The sequence below is a fragment of the Lagopus muta genome, chromosome 18 (genome assembly GCF_023343835.1).
Source record: "Lagopus muta isolate bLagMut1 chromosome 18, bLagMut1 primary, whole genome shotgun sequence".
In the NCBI taxonomy this organism is placed as follows: Eukaryota; Metazoa; Chordata; class Aves; order Galliformes; family Phasianidae; genus Lagopus; species Lagopus muta.
The window spans coordinates 5,446,122-5,472,209 of record NC_064450.1 but is presented as its reverse complement, the minus strand read 5'-3'; the positions used below and the strand labels follow the sequence as shown (position 1 = coordinate 5,472,209).

General features: G+C 52.1%; 1 protein-coding gene across 8 annotated transcripts; it reads left to right on the top strand.

The window, feature by feature from the left end:
- Window positions 1-7: 7 nt before the first annotated feature.
- TBC1D16 (TBC1 domain family member 16) lies at window positions 8-25,660 on the top strand. 8 transcript variants are annotated; one of them, XM_048965054.1, is made up of 12 exons: window positions 8-88; window positions 4,427-4,662; window positions 5,648-6,266; window positions 15,903-16,133; window positions 16,732-16,891; window positions 17,893-18,060; window positions 18,806-18,954; window positions 19,636-19,770; window positions 20,197-20,383; window positions 21,448-21,627; window positions 22,484-22,630; window positions 23,049-25,660. In XM_048965054.1, the coding sequence occupies exons 2-12, from the start codon at window positions 4,485-4,487 to the stop codon at window positions 23,292-23,294; spliced, it is 2,400 nt and encodes a 799-aa protein (XP_048821011.1). In that variant the 5' UTR covers window positions 8-88; window positions 4,427-4,484; the 3' UTR covers window positions 23,295-25,660. The 8 variants fall into 8 exon arrangements, with proteins under 8 accessions (XP_048821011.1, XP_048821016.1, XP_048821015.1 ...); XM_048965059.1 differs by lacking the exon at window positions 8-88 and adding an exon at window positions 181-307 and having other exon boundaries at window positions 15,924-16,133; XM_048965058.1 differs by lacking the exon at window positions 8-88 and adding an exon at window positions 181-307 and having other exon boundaries at window positions 16,732-16,879; window positions 17,896-18,060.
- Window positions 25,661-26,088: the final 428 nt, after the last annotated feature.

The following is a 26,088-nucleotide window of genomic DNA, read 5'->3' as shown; positions in this document are numbered from 1 at the left end:
CCGCACCACCTCACCCCGCGGAGCGGGGGGGGGAACGGACCGCGCCGCCTCAACTCAGCGCTGCCCCCCGGCCCCGCTGCAGGCACAGGTACCGGGATAACGGGGCCGGAGCGGGCGGGGCGAGGCGGAACGGAGCGGGGCGGGGCTTTTTCGTCCTTCTCCGCCGCTCCCCGCCGGCACGGAGGCGGTTACCGGGAGCTGTGAGGCGGGGCGGGGCGGGGCGGGCACAGCTCGGGGCCGCGCGGAGCGACGAAGAGGAGGAGGAGGAGGAGGAGGAGGGCGGCCCGGCAGCCCCGCACGGCGCGCGGTGGGTACGGGGCGAATGGGGCGGGGGGAAGTTCCCCGGCCCTGTCTGTCGGTAGCAGCCCAGGGGCGCTCGGCGGGCCGTGGTTCCACGCTCCGGGCCCACGAGGTAGAGCTCCCAGCCCGGTGCCGGGAGCAGCACGCGCTCTCCCCGTTCTTTGTCTCTCCCCTCCTCGCTGCTCCAATCTCCCCCCCCTTCCCCTCCCCGTCCGTCTGTCCGTCCCTCCCGAACTGCCCTCCAGTGTCCCGGAGCGTCGGTCCTCTGCCGTTATCGGGGCTCCCCGTACCCCCAGCGCTACGTTGCCGTGCGAGGCGCTCGACTGTCTCGATGGATGCACTCGGTGACAGAACTAATGAAAGGTCTCTGAAGAGAGAACGGGATGAACGGGAGGACTGGCTGTTGCTGACAGCTCAGAGGAGGGATGCCCGGCTTGCTGCTGCCTCTTCGAGCGGCTTCTGAGGCTGCGGGACTTGCTTTCATCCTTGTGATCGCATAGCTAAAGCTGGAGAATCCGTGCCAGCCGCTGCCCTGCCCTGAGGGCTGCTGGCAGATCTCGCTGGAGGGCATGGGCACATCTCTGAGGCTGCTTAGTGAGTCCTGGTCTGTGTGGCCACAGACTCTGGGCTTTCTTCAGCTGTTCTTTGGGCATTGTGAGAGTCACAGGGCAGCGGCTGCAGAACTGTGCCGATAAAAGGCCGTTATGTTGTCTACCACACCAGCACTTCCCTTAAGTAAACGATGAGTTAAGTGAAATGATGGTTAATCTTGGATGGCTAATCTTGGGACTGAGGGACGTCAGGAGCAAATCATTTCATGCTGCCGTTTGACTTTTAGGGCTGGAGGCGTGTAAGTGTTGTGTTTGCTTTTTTTATGCCTGAGCAGGTGTGGCTGGGAGCAGCCAGCAGGCGTCGATGATGGCATTTTGTTTCCCTTTTTATCTCTGAGTCACAAACTTGCAGCGTGCAGTCTGCTGTCCCTTCTTTACCTCTCATCTCAGTGAAACCTGCTGCATGGGAGCAGGCAGGATGCTTCACTGTGGCTGCTGTCACTCCTTTGCTCTGTGCCCCGCCTGCACCTGCAGGTTGGAAAGGAAAAGCTTTTGGTGACCTACATCATTCTTCCTGCAAAATGGAGTGACTTCAGAATGGCTCCCCATGGTAAACTTTTTTTTTTTTTTTCCCCCATGATTTGGCATCTTAAATAGCTCTAGCTAATAGCTGGTGGGTTGGATAGCTATTATTTTTCTTAGTGCAAAGGGAAGGTCGATACTTGGCTCTGTGTCCCTGTGCTCTGCCATCCAGAGCCCAGAGTGCAGATGGAGCGATTGCTCTGCCCAAGGGGAGCAGGAGGAAGCAGTAACTCCTACTGGGCTTGAGACCTCCACTGCGCAGTGACTCTTCCTTTAATCTGCAAAATCAATTTCAAGTTATTAAGGCAGAAAAAGAAAAAAAACCTTGTTGTGGTTTTCTTTCTTAAGACGTTTCATGCTCAAATTTGGTGCTGATTTTGACAGCTCTCATTTCTCCTTTACGCACAGGTGTGCTGTGAGCCTCGTGTTTCCCTTCAGGAGCCCTGTCATTTGGCTTATTTTGCTTGTGAAGTGATTACACTCTTGTACAGAACGTTTGCCCTTGGAGATGTAAGATCTGCTGTCAGGCCTGGAGCACTGTCAGCGTGGCTGTAGGCTGCAGCACATCTCTGAGTGCCCCTGAGCCAAGCATGTTGGTGGGAGAGGCCCCATGGGTGGCTGCAGGGTGGCAATGTGCTGGAGCCTTCCTTGCATTCCTTTTTCAGCAGACAGGGATCTTGTGCAACCGGAGGCAGCGACATTTGGTCCGACAGCCACTGCCAAGGTGAGAGTGCAGTCTGCCAAACCAAACAGGATCTTGTTGGTTATGAGAAGGGGAAGGGCAGCCAGCGCTGTTGGAGATGCCACTGCCTGGAAGTGGGCAGGCTCTTGTGCGGAGGGCATCTGCTGTTGCAGAGGGGCTGGCAGCCCAGTGTGTCTCTAAGCTGCCTGCTGGCTGAGGGGCTGTGCTGGCTGGGATAGCAGCTGAGGTGGTGAGGGCAGCTCAGGAGCTGCAGCGAAGGTGTTTAGAGATGGCAGTTAATGTGTGGGAGAGGAAAAATGTCTGTGCGCTTGATAAATGTTGGCACCCTACAGGAGCTTATCAGCTAATTCAGTGCTTTGGATTCCAAAGAGCTGGGCTGGCTTTGTCGTGTTGGAAAGAATCCCTTCAGATCAGGGGGATAAATAGAAAGTATGAAAAGGACGTTTGTAATGGTGCAGATTCTGTGCTGACTCAGCTGTGGGACGGGGTCCTGCTGCCTCCCCCAGCCCCAGGGCATTGGCAGCACCACTTTCCACAGTCCAGGCCTCAGGACATTGTCCCACGTGGGAAAGGGCTCAGAATGGAGCAAACCCTCTGGATTCGGTACTTCTGGTACTGCTGGTTTGTGTTGCCTGAGCTGCTGCCCTTTGGGGAGCAGCAGCAGGTTCACAAGCTGTTTCCATGTTGGCAGGACGTTATGGTTTGGACCTCCTGGCTTTTTTATTTCTTCTTCACAACCTGCTCATGTGTGCATGTACCTCCAGTGCCTTCCACCTGCACATCAAGGCAGTGCTGAAGCAACAGATGCTCTGCAGATCAAAGTGATACCTCCCTTAAAGCTGCTGGGGAGAAAAAAAAGCTGAAAAGCAGAAGGAATTTAGGTCTTTACTTATTGCTTTGTTCTCACTATGCCAGGTAAAAGCTAATTAAATGCTGCTTCTCTTGGCAGACAAGTCCTCTACCTCTTCCTGCATCCTGGGGAGCTGCATTTGAGCATTCATAACATAAGCTCGTGTTTCATAGGTGCATCTCCATCTGTTGTCTGTAGCAGCAATGTTTTTTCAAGGAAGCATTCCCTGGTCAACAGCTGCAACCACCTCGACCAAACCTTCATTCTTTGCTTATACAGGCTTTGCCTTTTTAGACAGATGAGCTCCTGTGGGTGTGGTGGAAGCTCAGGGCCAGTGATGCTGCACAGGTTGCTCCACATCACTGCTTTGGACTCAGCACTGTGCTGGAACGCAGCGGCGAGGAGGAGGAACTGCAGCAGAGCTCACTGGCTGTATTCTTGCAAGAGGAGGGGTGGCTTCCTCTGTAGATATCTTCAAGCAAATGACTTCCTCCAAGATAGGAGCCTGTTGGGCTCGGTGCATGGCAAGGCTGAGGCTTCTCCAAGTCCCAGTGAACAAAAGCTGATTCAAGCTGACTAATGCAGCAATTGCCAGTTAAACCAATAGCTTGCTCTTTAACGAAGGCACCATTAGCTACTTGGTTTCATTTGCCATCACATGGAAAAATCACTCTGAGCTGGGACTGCTGTTTTCCTTCCCAGCAGCTTTCACTCTGCTGCTGGGGAAGTTCTGGTTTCTGTTTGCCCTCTCAGCCTCCTTGCTGCCTCGTTTATCCATTAGAACCACAGTTCAAGAAATGAGAGCAGTTCTGTGTTAAACTGAACTTGCCTTACACCCCTACATACTCCCTGCACACAATGCCTCCAACAGCACAAACCTGAGCTTGTCTGCTTCTCTTCCCCCTGGCTGCCCCTCCGTGTGCTCTGCAGACCGCAGAGTGAGCAAGGAGTGCTGCACCTGCACCCAGCCCTGTGGCAATGCACGGTGCTGCACGGTCAGGCCAGCCTGCTCCTTTAAAGTGAGGCCGTGTAAATACAGAGGAACAGAAGTGGGCGTCTCCTCTCCTCGTGTCCCTTTGCAGAACAGCAGCTACCATGCTGCAATGCTGTGTGTTCCAGCTGCAGGCAGTGGTGGCAGTAGTGCCTGCGCTGCGCTGAGTTCTGTTGGGCAGTCTGTGGGATGTCACTTCTCTCTGAAAAAACTTTATAACTACCAAAGGTCTTCTTGCTTTATTTTTCACTGCTTCCATATTTCTTCCCTGCAGAGAGAAACATCCCAGAATTACATGCTTTAGCATGCTTAACCCACAAAGAGGACATTAGGGGCCCAGAGCACTTGGAGGCTGTTGCATGAGCAGCACTTGATGGGAGACCTCTTCCTTCTCAGGCTGCACTGCCCTTGTGTTTGTTCTAACACCGTTCTTTCCTCCTTCTTGACAGATCTTCTGAATTTGGCTCCTGATTAAAGCTGACAGATAATGGAAACATTTCCTCGGCGATGTCTCTGGGGCGACTCCTCCGACGTGCCTCCTCTAAAGCTTCTGACCTCCTGACCCTGAACCCTGGTGGCAGCAGCACTTCATCTTCCATACTCGATGGGGAGATTATCTACTCCAAGAACAATGTCTGTGTCCACCCACCTGAGCTGCTGCAGGGCATCGGGGAGCACCACCCAGGTGAGTGGGTGCTCACTCAGCCTTTTTACCCTCTCCTGTTCCTGGGGACTTTGTTCCTGTCAACATCTGCACACCAGTGGGGCACGAGGAAGGCAGGCTTCAAGGCACCGAGGAAAGCCATCCACAAGCTGATCTATCAGCTGTTCTTTTAATAGGAAAAATTGACAACATTTCTTCTTCTGGTAGCATAGATCTACCTGTTTCAGAACATCCTTTTGTATTCCCAGAAGATGAACAGTTGCCATTTGAGGGCAGGAACTTCTGATGCTCTTTTAAACGTGTATGGTTCAGAGAAGCCAAGTATCATCCTGTAACTGTTATTGCCAGAGTGGCCTCACCAACCCTTGGTAGAGGGAAAATAAAACCTGATTGTGGCTGCATGCACTGGCATAAATGAAGATAAATACTGCCCCTATCCCTTTATTCTCATCTGTTACTGTGCTCTTTCATGTTTTCATCAAAGAGAGCTGTGGCTACTGGCTTAACTTCACAAAACTGATTATTCTGTGAACGTTGACCCACACTTCCCCTTTTGTATGTGTGACTCTTCTATTGGCTTTCCGTGAGAATTGTAGCCCTTTGGCCATACTAAGGTAAATATTCTTGAAAAGAAGAAGTATTCAGCTGGCACTTGACATTGTTTAACTAACAAACAGTGAAAGTTTTTCATGTGGCAACATATTTCAGAATTTACTCTCGATTAGTAATCCAGCCAGGAAGTTGAAAGCGTTGTATGCAATTCCTTCACTTAAGCCAGAGGGAATTTAGGGTATGCAGAAGCCATGTGCAGACCTGAAATTATTTGTGAACACTGAGTGATGCTGAGAACTCTGCAATTCATGTGGCAGAATTCTCTCCTGATGACAAAAGCACTTTGCCCTTGTTGCAGTGGTGGTGAAGAGGGGAGGCGATGAGGAAGGGCAAGGTTGTGCCTTAGGCACTTTGAAGCTGTGTTGTAACCGATTGCTGCTTTGCTCTCCCACAGGCTATCTGTGCCTCTACATGGAGAAGGATGAGCTGCTCGGCACCACGCTCATCCTCGCCTGGGTCCCAAACTCGCGCATCCAGAGGCAGGATGAAGAAGCCCTGCGTTACGTCACTCCTGAGAGCTCCCCGGTCCGCAAAGCTCCCCGCAAACGAGGCCGCCACGCTCAGGGATTTGGCACTGCCCAGCAGGCTTCTCCCACTGAGCCAAAAGGGGCAGCGGTCCTGAAGGAAGACATCTTGACTGTGTCGCAGCTCGTGAAGGACGGGGCTTACATCAGTTCCCCTTCTTTGGATGGGGAGAAGCTGCCCCAGAGCTGTGTGGCAGCAGACGGCGCCCAGCAGTCCCCGCAGCCTGCGCGCAGCGACTCAGGAATCCTATCGACAATCAGCTCTCAGGATGAGCAGAACAGGTCAGAGCCGTCGGTGGAGGAAGGGCTGGACTGCAGGCCAGAGCCAGGGGAGGACGAGGGCTCCCTGGAGCTGTTTGCTGACGATGTGAGCAGGGACAGCACTTTCGACTCTGATTCTGATGCCTTCTCTTCCCCGTTCTGCCTCTCTCCCATTAGCGAAGCCCTTGTGAAAAGCAGTAGTTCTGTATTTCTGGATAATGAAACCAGGTGAGTGCATCCATTTCTCCAGTTTTGGGGTGAATTGCTGGGTTGCTGGCTGCTGAGCTTGGGGACGTTAAGGGAAATCAAGAAGCTCGACAGTGACATTGAGCTGAATATCCTGTCTGGCTTCAGACTTGCTTTAATTTCCCCTTGATTATGACACCTGTGTAATTCACAGGAAATTGCTTGTTGGCCAGTCCTGCTCATTGAACTGTGGCCTTGTCCATCGTGCAGGGCTGTGCACGTGTGGGCCTCTCGGGTGAGCTGCCTGGAGGCCTGGGAGCAGCATTACTTGAAGTGGGAAGGTCCTCCGTGGGTCTCCCTGGCTCTGTTGTGCTGTGCTAGCTGCTGGTACAAAGCCACATCAAAGAGTCTGGCTGGCATCCTGCGAGCCTGGCTTCTGGGCAAGGCGCTGCAGGGACAGGAAGGCTGCTTTGCTGACAACAAGGTCACAGTAGGGCAGAAATATGAATTCTGAAATGTTTAACCTAGCTAATATGGTCAGCATTGGTGCATCCAAAGATCAGTGCTTCTCAATGGCACCTGCAGTCAACTCTATGGGGGAAGAGGGCCCCCTGGCAAAGCAAGGCTTTATCACTGTGCACCTGATCACTTCCACATTGATCCGCGGTGTTTCTGGCTCTCTGCCCTGCAGTCTCCATGCTGTATCACTCGATTCCGTCACACAGAGTGAGAGGTGTGTTCGTGAAGCACCCCAGGGCTGATTTTAAGGATACAGCTGAACTTGAAACTACACTTGAAATTAGGAAAAACAAGTTCTACTTTGTGTGTGTCAGCAACGCGCGGGCTGCGCGGAGACTTGACGCTCGGAAGGAGTTGGCCTCTGTAGTTCATGGTCTAATCTCAAACCCAGAGAATACCAGTAAGAACAAGTCTATGGAAGGAAGCGTTTTAAGTGGTTTAACTCTTTCTGAATATTTTTTTTGAATACCTAAGTGTGGTGGTGTCAGACGTTTGTATTGGCCTCATGTTTGCTGCAGATCTTAGCAGCACGCGGTCATGAAGCGTGAGCATGGGGAGCTTGGGGCTGCTGGGCAGTGCTCCCTGTCCCCCCCCCCCCCCCCCCCGACACCCTGCTCCCTACAGAGCACCTTTGTGAGCAGTGCAGGCTGCTCAGGCTGGGATGAGGTTTCCAAACAGCGTTGAAAGAGAGAGAGAAAAGAGGAAATCTGAAAGAGAGAGCTCTTACAGCTCTCTGCATGCTCATCTCCTGTTGACAGCTGTGGGCCATGAGAGGGCTTTGGGAACTAGATGAATGGTATGAGACATACCTTGAAAGCTTGGAGAGGCCTTTGAATGAGTTAAACACAGCTTCTGACAGCTGACTTTTCCTTCTTCCATTCTGTGTGTGTTGGCTGACTCCTTGAAATAGGGTTTGCAGTTTCACTTTTGCTGGTTCCAAGGTGTGCTTCCCCAGTGAGGTTTTCCTCCAGTGCTGGGCTGCTGTTTGGGCCTTCAGCTGCACGTGCTTTCAGAGAATGTTGTGATTAATTTGACTCATTGCAAAAAAAGCACATTGGAACTCCATTGCCACCAGCACCTTAGTTTGCTTCAGAGTTGTAATTTTATTCCTGGAAGCAGCACGTGATGCTGAGCACGCTTGAGCTGTTTCTGTCACTATTACAAAAAAAAAAGTGCTCTTCCTTTTTTAAGTGTTGCAACCTGAGTTTTACTGAGTGATCACCAACCAGATTGTTGTCTGGAACAAACTTTAGGAAACCTCTATTTATTTCACTCCTTTTTAGTGATAACATCTGTGTTTGCAGAGTCCAATAGCAAAGAGGTCAGTTGCATTATGTCCCACAGCACTGACCTGTGATAGAGAACACAGTTGGTTTGTTTTGGGCTTTTTTTTTCTTCTTTTTATGTAGATAAAATACAGTTTCAGCTGTAAGTCCCTGCTGTGTGCATGCATGCTGCCCTGGCTGCTGGGGAGCCCTCTGCTGGCTCTGCCTACCTGCTGCTCCTGGGGGCTGCTCCTTCCTTCCCCTCTATTTTATTTTAACTCCTCTGGCAGCAGCCTGCAAGCATCTTACAGTGGATGTGGCTCTCATAATTTGCAACAGATTAATTAAACAGACCTTTCATTGTTTGGGGCTTCAGGCTTGAAAGGCTTTTGTCCAGTGTGTCCATTCTTTTGTGCCAAATTGTTCCTCCCCACAGGGCCTTGTGCATGATAGCTGCAGATCTGGGTGCTGCTTGCAAACTGCTCGAGTCAGAGAGTTTGCGCAGAATATTCTGCAAATGTCTTGCCCAAAACTCCGATTCCCAATGCTCACCCCAGCTTTCAGGGGCAGGGGATGTTGCTCCAGGAGTCACCACGAGCTTGAAAACGGCTTCCTTGTTTCGGAAGGATTTTCTGCTGGCAGCTCCTCTGCAGCAGAGCTGGAGTGCGAACAAAGTTAGTGCTGCTGGCGGCAGCTCCCTCCCTGCCCCCCGGCCACCACCCTCCCTCCAAAGAGGAGCGACTGTTTCTGGTTATTTCCCTCTCCTTTGGGGAGCTGCAATAAAGAGAACTTCTACTTTGCTCTGTGTTTATTTCAAAAGCTGCAGCGGCGCAGCGCATGGGTTTTCCAGCTCGGCTGTCCCTTCCATGCAGTTGGGTACCATCAGAAATGGAGAAGCGTGACGTTGCAGAAGAATTAGGCTGTGTTGGGTCAGATGAGATGGAGGTGGGCTGCTTGCATGACACTGGACCCTTGGGACCTGCTCCTGGGGGCAGGATGGAGCTGCAGCCTCAGCACTGTGTGTGAGGCAGGGAGCGGAGCAGGGGCAGGAGGGAGCTGGGAAGCCTTGGAGTTGCACAATGAGTCAGTCATTTTAAGTCGACAACTCGCTTTTCAGAGCATAAGGAAATAAAAACGTATCCATTGTTGGGTTTTGTTTTGTTGTGTTTTTGTTTTTTTTCTTCTCAGTTTGAAAGGCTGCCAGGCTCCCATGCAGTGATCAATGCTTTCCTCCCATTTACACAATTCCTGGGGCTGGGGAGAGGGCAGTGCCCCATTACCAGCACACATTCGTGCTCCTTTGCAGCTGGGTTGGGCCGTGGGCAGGAGGGGGATGTGTCCTCCTGGTTCCCGTGCCCCTGCTGGCCCTCAGGTTCCTGGGGGCAGCGGCTGATGGGAGGTGGTTGCACAGACAGTGGCTTCATCCTGAACTGCGTTTGTGTGGCAGAGGAGAGATGCTGGAAATAAAATGGTCTCTTTGTGTTCCTTTTCTCCCTTATCGCTGTTATCTGTCAGGAAACATCTGCTTTGCTTTGAAGGGCACTGGTTGAGGACAGCGGGATCTGAACCCGGCCTTGGGCTGTTGCTGCCCTGCTAGATTACTCAGCTTCCATTTCCCCATCAGCAAAGTGAAACCAAAAGCTTTTGGTACGTCCTTGCGACGAGATAGCATCTGACACCTGCATGATGTCACTCAGTGCTTCTAAAATCGCTTTAGCTGGTCGTGGCAGCAGCCCTGTGCCAATTGGTTGCTGAGGCACTTGGTGCTCTGTAGGGATGCTTTGGATTTGTGTCCCCTGCTAGCCAGGCCAGGGGCAGTGGAGCTGTGAGGGGCTTCTCACTGCAGCAGTGAACCATGACTATAGTATCACAGAATGGCTTGGGTTGGAATGGAGCTTTACAGGCCCTGCAATAAACAGGGACTACACCTAGATCAGGGTGCTCAGTGCATGCTGATCATGCTGCTTTGGATGCGGCCCAGGGTCTTGTTGGCTTTCTGGGCTGTGAAGGCACCATGCTGTCCACGTCCTGCTGCCATCCATTGATGCCCCCAGGTCCTTTTTGGCAGGGCTGTGCTCCATCTTTACACCCCCCAGCCTGTGCTGATAGCAGGGGCTGCCACCACCCAGGCGCAGGCCTTGCACTTGGATGGGTTGTACCTTGTGAGGTTCTCCTGGGCCCACTGCTCAGCCTGTCCAGGTCTCTATGGATGGCATCCCATCCCTGGGATGTGTCATCTGCAAACTGCTGAGGGTGCACTTGATCCCACTGTCAACATCGCTGAGGATATTAAAGAATACTGGTCCCATTGCTGACCCCTGAGGGACACCACTGCTCACCGATCTCCATCAGGACACTGAGCCATTGACTACCACTCTCTGGGTCATGAAACAACCTTTTCATGCTGGAGCTAAACCACAGTAAAGTTCTCATGCTCCGAAGGAGTCATGAGTGCACATGAACAGCTCTTACAGGCGCAGCATGCAACGCAAGCAGCAGCTCCTTGGGCACGCTTGCTGCAATCTCTGCTAGTGTTGCTCAGTCCTTCCTGGGGAGCTCATCAGCAAATGGCCTCCCCAGGGATAGCACAGCTTGCTGTTGCATCATGATGTTGTGGCAGCACCTCGGTGCCTCTCAGCCCCCTGCAGACCGGGCCGGGGAAGCGTAAGGGCACAGCGGGGCTGCACACTCACTGCTGTGCTGCCTGGGGTGGTTGTGTTCCCAGGGCTGAGGGAATTGGGCTCTGGGTTCCCAACTCCTGTAATTTCTTGCAGTGTCTTGCATCACTCTCGCCTGCTTTTGGCGATTTCAGCCTCAGGGCCTGGCTCTGGGTCCGTGTGGTTTGAGAAGTGCTGCTGGTACCTGGAGCAGTGCCTGTAAGAACACCACTGTCCCTCAGTGAGGCTCTGCTCCCTAATAGTGGGGTAGCTGTGGGCTCTGGGCAGGGCTATGCTGTCCCAATCCACTGTGAGGTTGGGCAGAGCCGAGCAGCAGTGTGGGCATACGGCTCCGTCTTCCTTTGTATCAATATTTGAACAGCAAGCATGTTAATTATGGCAGGTTTGGTTTTTTTGCCTCTGTTGGTTCGCTGCCAGCTCTCTGTGGAAGAAAAATAGTGACAGCTAACTTGAGATCAAGAATTACGGCTCGAAGGGGCGGTGGAGCTATTTGTTTGGGATTTTAATTGAGGAATATGCAGGTGCTGCTGAGGTCTGCTCCCACAGACTGCTTCACGTTAAGCACACCGGTGGTGTGATCAGTAATTCACTCCTCTTGCTTCTAACACAGAGCATCCACCTCCTTTGGGCTCCCAATCTGAGCACGAGGGCAGTGGTAGCGGGCCAGGTCAGAGGTGCACGGCTTTGGTGTTGGCAGAGAGCTGCCCAATATTCCCCATCCACTGCTTAGAGCCAAGTGTGTAAGACAAAAGGTAATCTTTGGGTCTTCCAAGGGACAGGCGGTGTGAAGGCTTGATTGTAATTAGCATAATTAGTATAGGATTTTATTTTTGCATGGGTAGAACTGAAAGAGAAAAGCAAAATAAGGCATTGATTTAAAATATAAAATAAACACTGGTAAGAAAGGTGCCCTTCTCTCATCCCAAATGGGCTGAAAAGCAAACATTCTTTTGGGGACTTTGCTGAGAAATCACTTTTTCCATCTCAGGCATTTTTTTAAGTGTTGCTTTTTGGGTACTTGGAGGGCATCACATCGCAGACCTGCGAGGAGGAAGGAGAGGCAGAACACATCAGTTCATTACAAACCTCTGCAGTTCTGGGAGCCGCTGAGTGCCATAGGAAGGAGCAGAACAAATGCCGTAGGACAGCTGAGGTTCCCCAGAGGACACGGGCTAAAAAAGGTGAAAGAAGTGCAATTAAGGGAGCTTTTCAGCACAGAAAGTTAATTAGCTACTAAATAGCATTCATTTAGTGCAGTTCAGCATGGGGAAATTTATGTTTTGAAAGCAAACAGATCAATGGGAAGCTGTGGAACAGGCTTTTGGGAAGTCCATGTTGACACTGACGTACTTTGTGCTGTGACGTCCTCATGGCTTTCAGCAGTCTCCCTGACAAGTGGGAAGAACTGCTGGCTTTGCTCTGTGTGTGCCTCCACACGAGGGTGTTCCCACATCTCATTTTGGGATTCCTGGCTGTGTGCTCATCCAGGCTCCTATCCGCCCCTTCCCTGCAGGTTAACATGGATTGATTCTATTGGGGCTCTCTGAGGCAGAGGGGCTTCAGTTCCACATGGTTTCAGCCCAAGGGGGAATTCTGCACGGCTCCCAACATCGTTACATGTTCCCACCAGTCAGGGTTTGGCATTGGACTTTGCTGCCCTGCCTGTGTCCTTCCATCGCTCTGCAGCATCATCTGGTGCAAGCAGGGCTGTTTTGGCAAACTGCTTTGTTCCATATTACCTGTGTTCTTTTGCACTTTGTTCATCTATTGCTGAAATCAGCACGTTTCACAATTCATTATACATGTATGTTGTCAAGGACACTCTTTTATTTATCAGAACAATAGATTTGGGCTCCAGCTACCCAACCTGACCTCACTTTGTGCCATCGCCGCACTCAGCGTTTAGGCATTTTGGGATATCTTTGAACTTTTATTGATGGATTATTTATTTGAAGCCATCTGTCATTGGCGTTTCAGGCAGCTGATGCTGCCGTGAGCTGCGTCACCTTGCTGGAGAGAATCGGAACTGGAAGGTCAGTGCCTGTGGGGAGCTGTGGAGAAGCAGAGAAACATCAGCCCTGGGGAGGGAAAGGGCACGTTGTTCCCATTTCATGGTGCTCATACATTATGGTGATGCTTATTGTCTGTAAACAACGCTTCACAAGGCAGCGTGCAGGAATAGATGGGGCTGTGAGGCAGGCTGCAATTACTGGAGGTGTGCTTGAATGCAGTGGTGATGGAGAGCCAAGGGGAGAGGGTTTGGCTTTTGCAAGAGACTCTGGGAGGCGGCTGGGAGGCACTCAATAACTGCCACATCCCGTCTGCCATCCTCCCTCTTATAATTACACGTGTCACATCTTGTCATAAAATGAGTTATTAGATCTTTGTCGCTAAAATAGCCTTCCCATGTAATTGGTGCAGGTCTCTGCCCTGGCTCTGTAACAGTAATAACAACTGGTTTCCTGTCTCTGTGCAGCAGGTGCGTGTTGGCTGGACGCTAAGTCAGCCCCACTGCTGCAGGTCAGCCCCACAATTCCTGCAGGTCTGCCCCACTGCTGTAAGTCATCCCGTTGCCAAGCAGTTCCTGCTGCAGCTGAAGCACAGGGCCAGCCCCACGCGGGCATTATGCTTTGTAGATGCTGCAGAAGCTCATGGAGCATAGAGGCATTGATTGCTGCAGCTGATGGTTGGGAGAAAATGCATCACTCCCTGATCTTGCAGCAGCAAGACTGAGATGTGTTTTGTAACAAGAGAGTGATGGGACTTGAGCAAAGAGAAAAGGTGTCACTGGCCTTGTGGCTGTGTCCGTGGGCTTCCTGCCTCTAGGTTTGCTAATTCGCCTGATAATCTTTTCCTCTGTCCCTTCTGTTCCCTTGGGGATTGCATGTGCTCTCCTGGCAGTCTGCTGTCTCTGGCTCCCACGGCCCCAGCTCTCTCTTAAATATTCCTCCAGCATTTTGCCTTGCACTGGTGCAAATCCCTCATCCAGCAGGTATAATAGTCTGGCTTTCATAAATAATAAATGGTAAAATTTTTCCCTTGTGTCTGCACATCAAGTGTGCCTGGATGGAGAACTCCCCAGAAGCCACAGAACCAGTGCTGTTAGTGCTACGTTCCACTACTTGGGCACGTTAACAGTGCTTTAAGAAGTAGACCCACAGTTTAGAGTCTTTCCATTCCTTTTTATCGTACTTTTTTGCCCCAATATTGATGTATAAAGGAAAAAGTGACCCTAAACACTGTGAGGATTTTTTCCCCTCAGTTCCCACAGTGCCTGAACGCACACGGTGTGCGTGGGGCAGCAGATCCCAGTGAGCCATCGCTGTGCCTCTGTTCAGCTCTGCACACAGACACAAGAACCTCTGCTCAGTCTTACAGTTGGTTTGAGTCACCTCTTCCAGGGCAATCCTGTGGAACCAGCTGTGCCTGCTGAGTGTTGCTTCACAAATACCAGCTGCTTACAGCAAGCAGTCCCACACGGCTGCCCTGCACCAGGACTCCTGTTATTTTTGCATTCATGTGAGCTACAGAGAGCTTTAGGAAGGTGTTACATTTCGCAGCTTGAGCTGAAAATAGCACTTGAATTTTCACAAAGACCTGTACAATTTCCATGGGAAAGAACTTGAAGATCTCCAAGTTCAACCCCAACCCATCCCCACCATGCCCACTCACCACAGTCCTCAGCATCATGGCTCTGGAACACCCCCAGGGACGGTGACTCCCCCACTCCCTGGGCAGCAGTGCCAGTGCCTGGCTGCTCTTTCCGAGTAGAAATTTCTCCTGCTGTCCAATCCGAATCTCTGCAGTGCAGTGCAAGGCCATCGCCTCTCATCCCATTGCTGTTAAGTGGGAGCAGAGCTTGGCCTCCACCTCTGATACAAGCCTACATGCTGTTGGCCGCCTTCTTGGTGGCTCACATTCAGGCAGCTGTGCCCCAGCACCCCCAGGCAGCTTTCCAACCACCATGCCCCAAGCCTGCAGCATTGCATGGCGTTATTGAGACCAAAGTGCTGCACGGGCACACCAAGACAGAGCAGCACATCATCACCAATGGAGCCATGGAGCTGCTCTTCGAGCTGGCAGCCAAGCAGCGTTTGTCCCTGCACAATGCTGCGGAGTGAAGGAAGGGGCTTTGGGGGCTGTTTCCCATGCGGGTGGGCGCTGAGGCTTTGAGCCATCCGTTGGAACCGTTAAAAATGTAACCCACAGCCAAGGGGGATGTCCGGAGCCCCGGCCATTGGGGTGCAGTGACCTGAACCACGGGCAGATGCTGCACGCGGGGCTCGGCCCTGTGCAGGAGCACCGCAGCCGGGCTCGGCAGGCATACTGATGTGCTGTGCTGCAGATGCATGCTGAGTGTGTGATTTTCAGCGTTCAGTGCCTACATTGTTAGATAAGCGGATTAGAAAACATTGCATAAAGTGGCATTGCAGGGGGCTGTCTTTATACCTGCTACTTGCCTTGTTTTGCAAACCCTGATTTCACAGCGGAACCCATTCAGAGCTTGCTCTGAGATTGTTCACATGTATTGGCCTTTTTAAGAACCGAGGGGTCACAGTTTCAGATTCACTTAATTCTCAAAGCAGTGATATTTTTCTTTTGGGATCGGGGCTGGTGGCGGGCATGCAGGGCGTTTGCTCTGAGCTCAGTTTGCTCTTTGGGGTGGATGCATGGGTGCAGCGTGCTCCCAGTTCCCTGCATGCTCCCAGCTCCCTGCATCATGCTGCTTCACTCTCCTGCTCCAGGCTGGCTTTGAGCTCATGTGTCACTTCCCGCTCCTTAACTCCCCAAGTGCCAAGCTTGCAAATGGGAACCTGAAGCCATGTATGTCTGAATTGAGGCTTGTGAGGCTTGCTTGCATGGATCTAGTTCAGGAGAAGCCTCTTTTGGTCTTGCTGTGTTCAGAGGGACTTCACAGCTGATACCCAGGGTGCACAGCTCACCTCCCCAGGCAGTGGTGGGAACACATCCACCCTCTCCAGTTCTGTGTGCAGCAGACCAAACCCAGGAGCGCCTGTTGGGATGGCAGGGCATTGATTTCAATAAAAATCATTTAATCTCTTTTGTAAGCAGCCTGTTATTGATTCCCTAGACTTGCCCTGAATTCCAATGTCAGAGCTCTGGGAAAGATGCATAGCCTCGTGGCAGCCGTGATTGTCACATGCAACTGCAGCTCCTGGCTAACGCTGCTGGGCTCTCCCCTCACTCTGCTACAGGGACACAGGTGATGGCTGCAGGGACACAGGTGATGGCTGCAGGGATGCATGTGATGACCACGTGCCACGTTCCCACTGCTGCACAGAGAGCCCCAACGGCAGCACCCAGAGCCCAGAGAGCAGCGGGCGAACGCAGGGAGAGGAGCAGCAGAAGGTGGGAGCCCTGGAGCAGATCTGCGGAGTCTTCAGAGTGGACCTGGGACAAATGAGATCCCTGCGCCTTTTCTTTAGGTAACCTTTCTTTAGGCACCTTTCACAGAGGTGCCGTGAGGCAGGCTTCAGGGGTTTGTTCTCCAGGAAAGATAAAATGCAGTTCCTTGGCATATCGGGAGGGTAAGGGTGCTCTTAGCAGCACGAGGGAAGCTCTTGGTGGAACAGCCTCACAGTGCTCCTCTGGTTCTGTGGTCACTTCCAGAGCTGTAAGATGGTTTTTGCCTTGTTTGAAGGGAGAGCTTCATTACAGTTTGCTTTCCTCTCACTGCAATCCAATGTCCCCTTCCTGCGGGGCACCTCCTCACCCTGTGAGGTGACCTGAAGAGGAGAAGGCTCCAGGGAGATCTGTGCTGGCCTCTAAGCGTCCAAAGGGAAGCTGTAGGGAAGAAGGGGACAGAATAGCAGGGTCTGCTGATGCACAGGTTGCCCAGAGAGGCGGTGGTGCCCCATCCCTGCAGACAGCCAAAGGCAGGGATGGGCTGTGAGCACTGATGGAGCTGTGGGTGTCCCTGCTCAGGGCAGGGGTGGCACCAGATGGCCTTTAGGGCCCCTTCCAGCTTCAACCATCCTGTGATGGTATGATTCTGATTCTAACCCCACTCTGCCCTCCCCACAGCGACGAGGCATGCACCTGTGGGCAGCTGGTGGTCGCCAGCCGGGAGAGCCAGTACAAGATCTTCCATTTTCACCATGGAGGCCTGGATAAAGTGTCAGAGGTGTTCCAGCAGTGGAAGTACTGCACCGAGACCCACCTGAAGGAGCAGGTAGCGGGCAAGGTGGGGCAGGGGACTTCTCACAAGGAGTTGGGGAAATGAAGCAGTGAGGTTCCATCACTAAATAGGGCAGCAAGGCACCGACTGTTACTGGGATACAGCCAGCAGTTAGCTGGGAGGTCTTGGTTGTGTTTGTTCATCCTCATCCATTCCTGTTCTGCCTGTGGAATGCAGAGCAGATAAGGCAGGAACCTCGTTAGGGGGTAATTTTGCTGGCTGTGGTGTGCAGGTAGATCAGCACTGTGCTCTGGGTGGTGAGGTGGCTGGGAACCAATTTCCAATGCAGCAGTGCACTGCTGTCCGAGCCTTTCATCCATTTTGTGAAGCATAGCATACTGCATCTGAAAATGTTTTGACAAGGCATCTTGCCATATTTTGTTCAATCTACATACAAATGTGATAAGAGCTGTTTAATTATCTGTTTAAGATACTATATGTGCTTATTAGTAACAGTGATTTTTAAATTTCCATCCTTCCCACAGAGACCCCTGCTGCTTTTCTTATTGTGGTTGCATGGGCTCACTTTTTGCATTGAACAACCTTTGATTTTTAAATTAAATGTCAGCTGCAGTCTTGCACTGGGATCAGGAGTGCCCTTAGAGAGCCTGGCAGTGCCGTTCCCCGCTTGCCTAACAGCAATCCCTTTGTATATGGCCAATCATATGTAATTTATTGCAGGCATTCCTGGCAGGGTGAAGTTTTGCTGTAAGCAGCATTAATTCGCTTTCAGGTCAGGGATAAGATGGGGGGAGGAATAGGAAACTGTGTTGTTTTTGGTGGTTTTTTAAGATGAAGCTGTTTTGTGGCGCTCCGATTTTTAATTATTCTAATCACTCGTGCTATTGTAATGGTTGGAATTAAGAAAACAACCTTGCTAAGTGCTGTGCCTGCTACAAGAACCACAGGGAAAGGTTTTGCTGCTCCCAACGTCTCCCGCTGTGCCGCTATCTGCCTCCCGCCTTCATTTTTGTTCTGTTTTGTTTTGTTTCGCTCCCCTCGCTCAGCAGCTCGCTGATGAGAAGACATGCATGCAGTTCTCCATCCGTCGGCCCAAGCTGCCCTCGTCAGAGACTCACCCGGAGGAGAACGCATATCGGCGCCTCGACGTGTCAGCATGGCTGAGCCACCTGAACCACTGCGGGCAGGTGGAGGAGGAGTACAAGCTGCAGAAGGTGAGTTGAGGCTGCTGCTTTGTGCTGGGCAGAGTCCTGGAGTGGAAGCTTGGTTTGCTTTCGGGGCAGGTGATGTTGGAGGGGATGAAGGTTGCTCGTGGTGCATGGTTAGAGGTGTTGGTGGGACCGCAGAGCGCTTGCAGGTGAGATCTGAGCATCATCCCAAGGAGGCAGCAGGATGGGTAAACCAACGCATCTGTGCTCTGCGTGCTGTGAGCAAATCAAAGAAAGAAAAATTGAGATGACTGTATGAAAGAATGCGGGGCTTTCAGGGGAGCACCGGGTCCGGGTCTTGAGAGGGGTTTGCAGTGAAATGCGGTGTCTCCAAGATTGGGGATTAAGCCGTGACATGAGAACGACACGTTAATCATAGAGCCACTCCAGGGGGGGTTATTGACATTGAAATGAGCCCGATTTGTGTCTCGTCTGGGAATAGAAGGCCAGCACTTTCCCTCTAAACATGTGCAAATTGCAGGAGCTTGAATCAAGGCGTCACTTGTCAGGAGAGAGCTGCAAAGCCACGCAGCACAGTGGCGGGCAGTTCCTTGTTGCTGTTTTTGGGAATGCTAAAGCTGAACCGGTCCTAACTTCTGTTCAGACAGCCAAGGTCAGGCTGGATGGGGCGCTGAGCACTGATGGAGCTGTGGGTGTCCCTGCTTAGCGCGGGGGGTGGGACCAGATGCCCTTCAGCATCTCTTCCAACTCAAACCTTCCTATGATTCTATGGTTCTACTCTTCCTTCCAGGCCATTTTCTTTGGTGGGATCGATATGTCCATCCGTGGGGAAGTGTGGCCTTTCCTGCTGCACTACTACAGCTACGAGTCCACCTCTGAGGAGAGGGAGGCACTGAGGGTGCAGAAGAGGAAGGAGTACTTTGAGATCCAGGAGAAGAGGTAACAGAGTGGCCTCAGCCTCGGCTGCTCCCCTCTCTTTAGCTTCTAACTCCAAAGAGCTGCTGGGGACAGAGGTGAGGGGTGCAGATTTGCTCTCAGCACAGCCAGTCTTACTCCAATGTTATCTCACCCAGCTTCTGGAGCAGCACCAGCAGCACCACAGGCAAGGCTATGGCCTGACATGCTAGGCTTAGCAGGCTGAAGGTGAAAACAGGATTTTAGGTTTCTTCATGAATGTATCTGGATGTAAAAATAGGGAAGAAGAAGATATGTCAAATTTAAGGAAGTTATCTGTGCTTTGCAAACTGATTGTGGGTAAATTTAAGCTGGAGATAGACTGTGGTATTATTATTTTGGAGTAAATTGCAGCAGAGTGGTGAGTTCTGGTGTGACACCCACAAGGAGCAGTGGAGAGCATCATCAACTGCTCCTGACGTCGACTTCATCACAAAACACACAGTGTCACCCACTCAGAACCCAGGAAGCCCCTTCTCATAATGCCTTTGGACAGAAGATGAGCTGTTCCAGACAGACCTCTTGTCTGCTTTTCAACTGATGAGAAAACTCAGTATAGAAATAGGGTTTTTTTCTCAAAGCCAAAGCTGAAGTAAGGCTGTTTGTTCTTTGTGACGGTCCTGTGCCTGTAGTCTCAACATACCTGTGTTGCCTTTCAATTTTCAGGCTTTCTATGTCTCCAGATGAGCAGAAGGATTTCTGGCGCAAGGTGCAGTTCACAGTAGACAAGGATGTTGTGAGGACTGACCGCAGCAACCAGTTCTTCCGAGGGGAAAACAACCCCAATGTGGAAACAATGAGGTGATGTGTCTGATCTCAGCGTCCCACACAGTGCCCTACTGAGCACGTAGGAAACTCCAGAACTCCCCGTGGCCCAGGCTGCCTCTGCTGCTGCCTTGGGAATACTGAAGAGCATCACACATAGGATGGCTGGACCAGAGGATGCAAAAATAACTCCTTCCCCAGAGCTCTCACTACTGCCATCCCCTAGCTTCCCTGCACATAAAAGAGGGGGGAGCCTTCTGCAGCTCGTGGGGTAAAGAGTGCTGCAGCAGGGTTGTGGGCAGGTGCTTATGGCTGTGGTTCTGCTGATGGGGTGGAAGACCAGCCCTCAGAGTCTCCTTGATGGGTGCGGGACTCGTCAGCGTGTTCCTGGTGAATGGTTGGGGTTGGATGGAAGGGCCGTGCCTTCCACATCTCACCTCTCCTCTTGAATGTCTCCTCCAGGAGGATCTTGCTGAACTACGCAGTGTTTAACCCAGCTATTGGGTATTCACAAGGCATGTCTGACCTGGTCGCCCCAATCCTGGCAGAGGTCCTGGATGAGTCGGATACTTTCTGGTGTTTTGTGGGATTGATGCAGAACACCATCTTCATCAGCTCACCCCGGGACGAGGATATGGAGAAACAGCTGGTGAGGAGGAGGGCTGGGCTCGGTTTGGTCCTGTCTGTAATTTCTCCCTTCCTCATTCAAACTGGAGGAATGACGTAAAGCTGTTAACTGGTCTGTGTGAAATCATGCACCAAAGCCACAAAGCATCCGATGGATAAAATGAATCTCAGGTGATTGAGGCACTCCAGGGGCAATTATAGGCAATAAGTTGTCAGTCAAGTTGCCTTGGCTGTGCTGAAGGATGCTGATTCAAGGAATCTTTTATGGTCATCTTTTATTTAGGATTCTGCTGCCTTTTTCTCTGTGCTTCTGTCAGGCAGAGGAGACTCACTCATTTGTTTCCATCCTGATTTGGGGGCATTAGGTATGAATGAGGCGTAGTAGTGGAGCTGCAGCCCTCTGTATGAGCTTTTTTGAAGGTTTTAACATTTTTAATGGATATCTTTTTAATGATATCCAAATGAAAAGCCTTTCCTATCTGGCAGAGTCACTTAAAATAAAGTGACCTTGCTGAAAAATAGAAACCTTTTAGGTTTGAACATTAATGTCAGTTGCTCGCTGGTCAGAATCCTGGGAAACACATTTTAAATCTGAAATCTTGTCCAGGTCATGATGGCACTGATGTAAAATGGTAAATCTGTCACGGAAGCCTGGTGGGGTGCTGCAGGTGAGGTGCAATCATTGTATGGATTATGCTCTGCAGCGTGCCCATAGCATCAGGCTTCTTAAAATCACTCACACATTGCTCAGCCCCCCCTGAAATGAAATGCTGTAGATAGCCACATCCTGTCTGCACTCGAGGGCTGCGTACTGCTTTGCCCAGCCCGACTCTCCCCATCTTCCTTTAGCAGTCAGAGGATTTTCTTTTCACCCTCCCTGCTTCTTTGTGGAATAGCTGCAGTGGCCCAGGCTGCTCCTGGCTGAACGTAAGGAGCTGCCTGTGAGCCGGGGCCGTGAGCTGGGGCTCTGTGTGGGAGGACAAAACCCAAACCAGTGTTAGCAGGCCTGGCTTGTGCTGGGGACGTGGGGGGGCTCTGGGGGTCCTGGCACACAGGCAGTGGCTCAGCCAAGTGCATCTCTTGCAGATGTACCTGCGGGAGCTGCTGAGGCTCATGCACCCACGCTTCTACCAGCACCTTTCTGCCCTGGGGGAGGACGGCCTGCAGATGCTCTTCTGTCACCGCTGGATCCTCCTCTGCTTTAAAAGGGAGTTCCCTGACGCTGAGGCTCTGCGCATGTGGGAAGCCTGCTGGGCACACTACCAGGTGGGAGTCCATGCAGCACACAGGCAGTGTGCATTGCTGAGCCCTCACCTCAGCACTCTGCGGGGTTCCTTAAAGGCCCTTCGTAGCAAAGTATCCGAAATAAGTTACACTGCAGGCATTCCCTCTCCCGCAGCACTCTCTTAGCTGAGATGTGACAGCTTGGTTTTGTCTTTGCCGGGTTCTGCTTTGATTTGCTGGAGGTAACCTTGAAAGAAATGGGAAGTCATACAAACTGCACGTGGAGCTGCCTGGTGAATGCACTGAGGAGCTGCCTGAGCTACTTTATGCTCACAGACAGATCGGCTCCGAAGGGCTCTGCTTCATTTACAAAACTGTTCATTCATCAAAGTGCAGGTTCCCCTAATTTGAACATTTGCAGCACTGACACCTGAAAAGTCTGTTTCACAAGCTTGTGTTCCTTGTGGGCATCTTCCAGCAGTTTTCCCTGTCAGATGTTGTGGGGAGACTGTAGGTATTTCAGAGAGTCTGTAACTACCAAAGGGATTTACCTGTAGAACAAAAGGATGGACGCTGCTCCCCAGCTTGGGGATGCCTATGCTTTTCAGAATGTGCTGACCATCCGTTCTGAGGTTCAGACTCCTCTTTAACAGCTGGACAATGTCTTCCCAGAGCCACCAGTCTGCTTTGAAAGCTGTGGCCCAAACCACACTCCCACACTTTAAAGGTGAGAGACTTTGACTCAGCTGTGATTCAGAATCCACAACAACTCCTTTATGAGCACCACTAAGCAGAACTGGAAGGAGCAACAAATCTCTCCTCAGGACGTGCTTGTGGAGGGTGGGGAGCCAGAGTTCAGCTTCCACCTGCTGTAACCCAGCCCGTGTTCTCTTTGCAGACAGACTACTTCCACCTCTTCATCTGTGTGGCCATCGTGGTGATTTATGGGGATGATGTCATTGAACAACAGCTGGCCACCGATCAGATGCTGCTGCATTTCGGCAACCTGGCTATGCACATGAACGGAGAGCTCGTACTCAGGAAGGTAAATGTCTGCATGCTGAGGTGGGCTCTCAGGCCCATGAGATGAGTCAGAGCATGGAGAAAACCAGGGACCGGTGCTTCATCTTCCTCACCTCCTGTATCCCCTGCTTGCCTGCAGCCAGCAAGAACAGGGTGATGCTGCTGGGACGTGCCAGCACACAGCAGCACCAAGCCCAGGCTGCAGGGCAGATGCAGGCACTGCGGTGCCGAGGGGCAGGAATCCCATGCTGAGAGCAGCTCCTGCTAAATCCACCTGCTGGCAATGCCTCCAGGCCCCATTTAACCTCCAGCTGGCTGTTCAGGAGGGGTGCCCCACGTTTTGACTCCTATCACAGAGCTGAGCAGGGCCCGATGGCAACCCCAGTGCTTTGTATCCGCACCCTGGCACGCGGGAATGACTTTGTCTCTCTCCCCTCTAGGCGAGGAGCCTGCTCTATCAGTTCCACCTGCTGCCCCGCATCCCCTGCAGTCTGCACGACCTGTGCCAGCTGTGTGGGACGGGGATGTGGGACAGCGGCTTCATCCCTGCAGTGGAGTGCTCTGGTCACCACCCCGCAGCTGAGGGCTGCCCCTATGGGGGGCTGGTGGAGGATTCTTCTCCCAAGGCAGGAGGTGAAGGCAGGAGAGGAGTGAAAACACACGACATCTTCAATTTCCGAAAATAGCTGGAGAGGAACCGGGCGCGCCAGAGGAAGAGGGAAGGGCAGGAAGGATGTGCAGAGGAAAAATGTGGAGGACAAAAATGGAGGGGAGGTTTGTCAAGGCTCCGGAGAGGACTGGAAGGGGGAGAATGGAAGAGGGATGGAGTCTGTCTGCAGGAGAATGGCGGAGGAACGGGGGCGAAACGCACCCAACCAGGAACAGCGTTTGCACGTGCTTGGATTTGATCTTCATAGGAACACAAAGTGTTTCTAGACCTTCACAAGGACTTTTTTACTCTGCCTCTGAGACTGGACTGGTTAGGAACCAGAAGTTGTACCTTGCTGATGAGAAGCGTGAACGCTAATGAGAGCCGAGTGCCCCCAGCAGAGTGTGTGGCTGGTGGGGGGGAGGGGGGCAGGGCCCTGCAGCATCCCTGCACCCCGAGCACACGTGCTTCAACCAGAACAATGCCTCTTGGTGGCTTCTCTCTAACGCCACGACGATCATTTTAATTACAATCTGCCAAAAATAAACCTGCAGACCATTGGGACTGCAGGGGACGTATCTGTTCTGTTGGTGAGGAAGAGCTGGTCACCTGAAGGCCATCTTTTGCTCTCTCTGTTTTTACATGGCATGCCTGCTGGCGTGATTCTTCTCCTTTTGTACAGAGAGTGCACAGCCACGGGTCTTACAGCACTGCTTTCTGTAGTCAGGGTATTTCATAGACACCTTTTGGAGTTTACTTCTTTGTGACATTACAGCAAAGCTGCTGCTTTATGCTGCCAGCCACAGACTTTAGAACCTTGTTTATGGAATTCTGTTGTTTCTAGTGTGTTTCCAACGTGTTCCCTTTGGCTCTTCCCAACGACTGAATATTTTCTGTCCTTATTTGTTTTTGCCATAGGCACGTGGGGCGGACCCAGCGCTCCTCAGCTGATGCCACCCGTATGCACTCTTCCCCATCCTGAAAGAAAAACAAAACTTGGTTTGTTGCAGTTGTTTTTGCTGAGCTGTCTTTGGTAAACGTTTCCCTTGAAGTATTTTTGGAAGGACAGCCTGTTTTCACTGCTGCCTTCTATAAAATCTGCCAACTGGAAGCTGTGCTGAGGCCTTGAGTGCAGCCATGTTGCCAAATACGAAACGTCTTTACCAAATCCACTGGCAGCCAAAGGTGTGTGCTGAGCCAAAGCTCGTGCCAAGAGGAGTCTGGGGAAAGCTTCCTTAGGAACGGACATGGAGATGGGCTAGCACAGGGCCGTGCTGGTTTTGCTGCTTCCTTCTGCCCAGCGCTGTGGCACTGAGCCTGGCAGGCAGGTTGGTGCAGAGCACAGTGCTGTGCTGAGACCCACCGAGCACGTGCTGCTTCCCCAGTGGGAGAAGTCCTGGCCTCAGGCTGCACCACGAGGCCGCAACGCTGTGCTGGGGCAACTCTAGAGGGTCCAGCACTGCTCCTGCTGCAGCAAATAGGAGGCAACGGGAGGAGCTGAAGCCGATAATTTCTGGTGTTATTTTTTCTGCCATTGAAATGCCGTGCAGCGATGTGGAAATCACTCAGGATTTGTTTGGTGACAAACAGCACTGCGGTTCTCCCACGCGTGGCGCAGCCCAAAGCAGGGCACTGCTGGGATCTCCTTGCCTCCCCGCCTGCTGCCACCCGATGTCCCACAGCAGATTTCAGCCATTTGCAGCGCCATGGCCCCAGTGTTGGCTGCTGGTAACTCACGGTGCCTCTATTAAATTCACACTAAATGTCCACAGCTCTCTGTGCTGGCATCATTCCTGTGTCAGACGGCAGTGGTTGGGGTTGGCTGTTCTCTGGGCAGCTGCTGCTCAGGAGAGCGACGTGGTGTTTGCCTGTTGTGAGCTGCACTCAATATTCCCCTTCCTCCTGTTCCTATGTCAGGGTAGGGGGCAGCAGGCTGGGGGCTGCAGGGCTGCCATCCCCAGGGCTGCATGCAGGCAATGAGCTGCAAATTGTGGGCACGGGAATGGCTGCAGACACTGCTGAGCTGTCAGTGGGGCTGTGCAGGAACACCATGCTCTGGAAGCGGGTGCATCACCCTCTGTGTCTCCCTGCTTGGCTCAAACACACAGCAGCCAGGACAGCTGCATCATGGTCACCTCGTGCCCAAAACGCCTTCCAACTGCTTTGTGACTGCTTTGTGCTCCTTGTCCCCACAGACTGCTCCCAGACCAGGCTGCTGGAAACCCAAAGGAAGCTCCTGAAATATTTTCACAGCCAATTTTATTGCAGTCTGCATTTCGGCCAAGAGTTCCCACAGAATCCAAGTGTCCAAAAGTCACCACCCTCCGAATGCAGTTGATTTCTTCCTCCAGCTCTGAAAGGCAGCTCTCTCTAAGGTCATGCTTATAAAGGGCTTTGAAAACAGTTCTGCTTCTAAGATCCTTGCTTCACTAATCCACACATCTGCAGCTCACAGGGCTGAGACCTGCCCTCTGGCATCAGGCTGTGCCCCAATGCCCAGCGCAGCTCTGCAGCACATCGGATTCCTCCCAACATCTCACCATCCTCCTCTGTAGGTTTAAGCAAAAAAAAATGGGCTCTTCTCAAAGCTTGTGCTCTTCCCAGGGCACTGCTCAGGCTCCTGGGAAGCCCCTGGTGCAGCACAGCACAGGGATGGGCAGTGGAGGGATGAATGGAGGGAGGAGGAATGGAGGGAGGGAAGGAGAGATGAATGGATGGGTGGGTGGGTGGATGGATGGATGGATGGATGGATGGATGGATGGATGGATGGATGGATGGATGGATGGATGGATGGATGGATGGGTGGAGGGATTGATGGATGGAGGGATGGA

Bases quoted from the DNA above. Each gene is read 5' to 3' on its own strand.
- TBC1D16 (XM_048965054.1), top strand. From the start codon at position 4,485: ATGTCTCTGGGGCGACTCCTCCGACGTGCCTCCTCTAAAGCTTCTGAC. The intron at 6,267-15,902 runs GTGAGTGCATCC...ACTCTGCTACAG, and splicing joins TTTCTGGATAATGAAACCAG to GGACACAGGTGATGGCTGCA. The intron at 20,384-21,447 runs GTGAGGAGGAGG...CATCTCTTGCAG, and splicing joins AGGATATGGAGAAACAGCTG to ATGTACCTGCGGGAGCTGCT.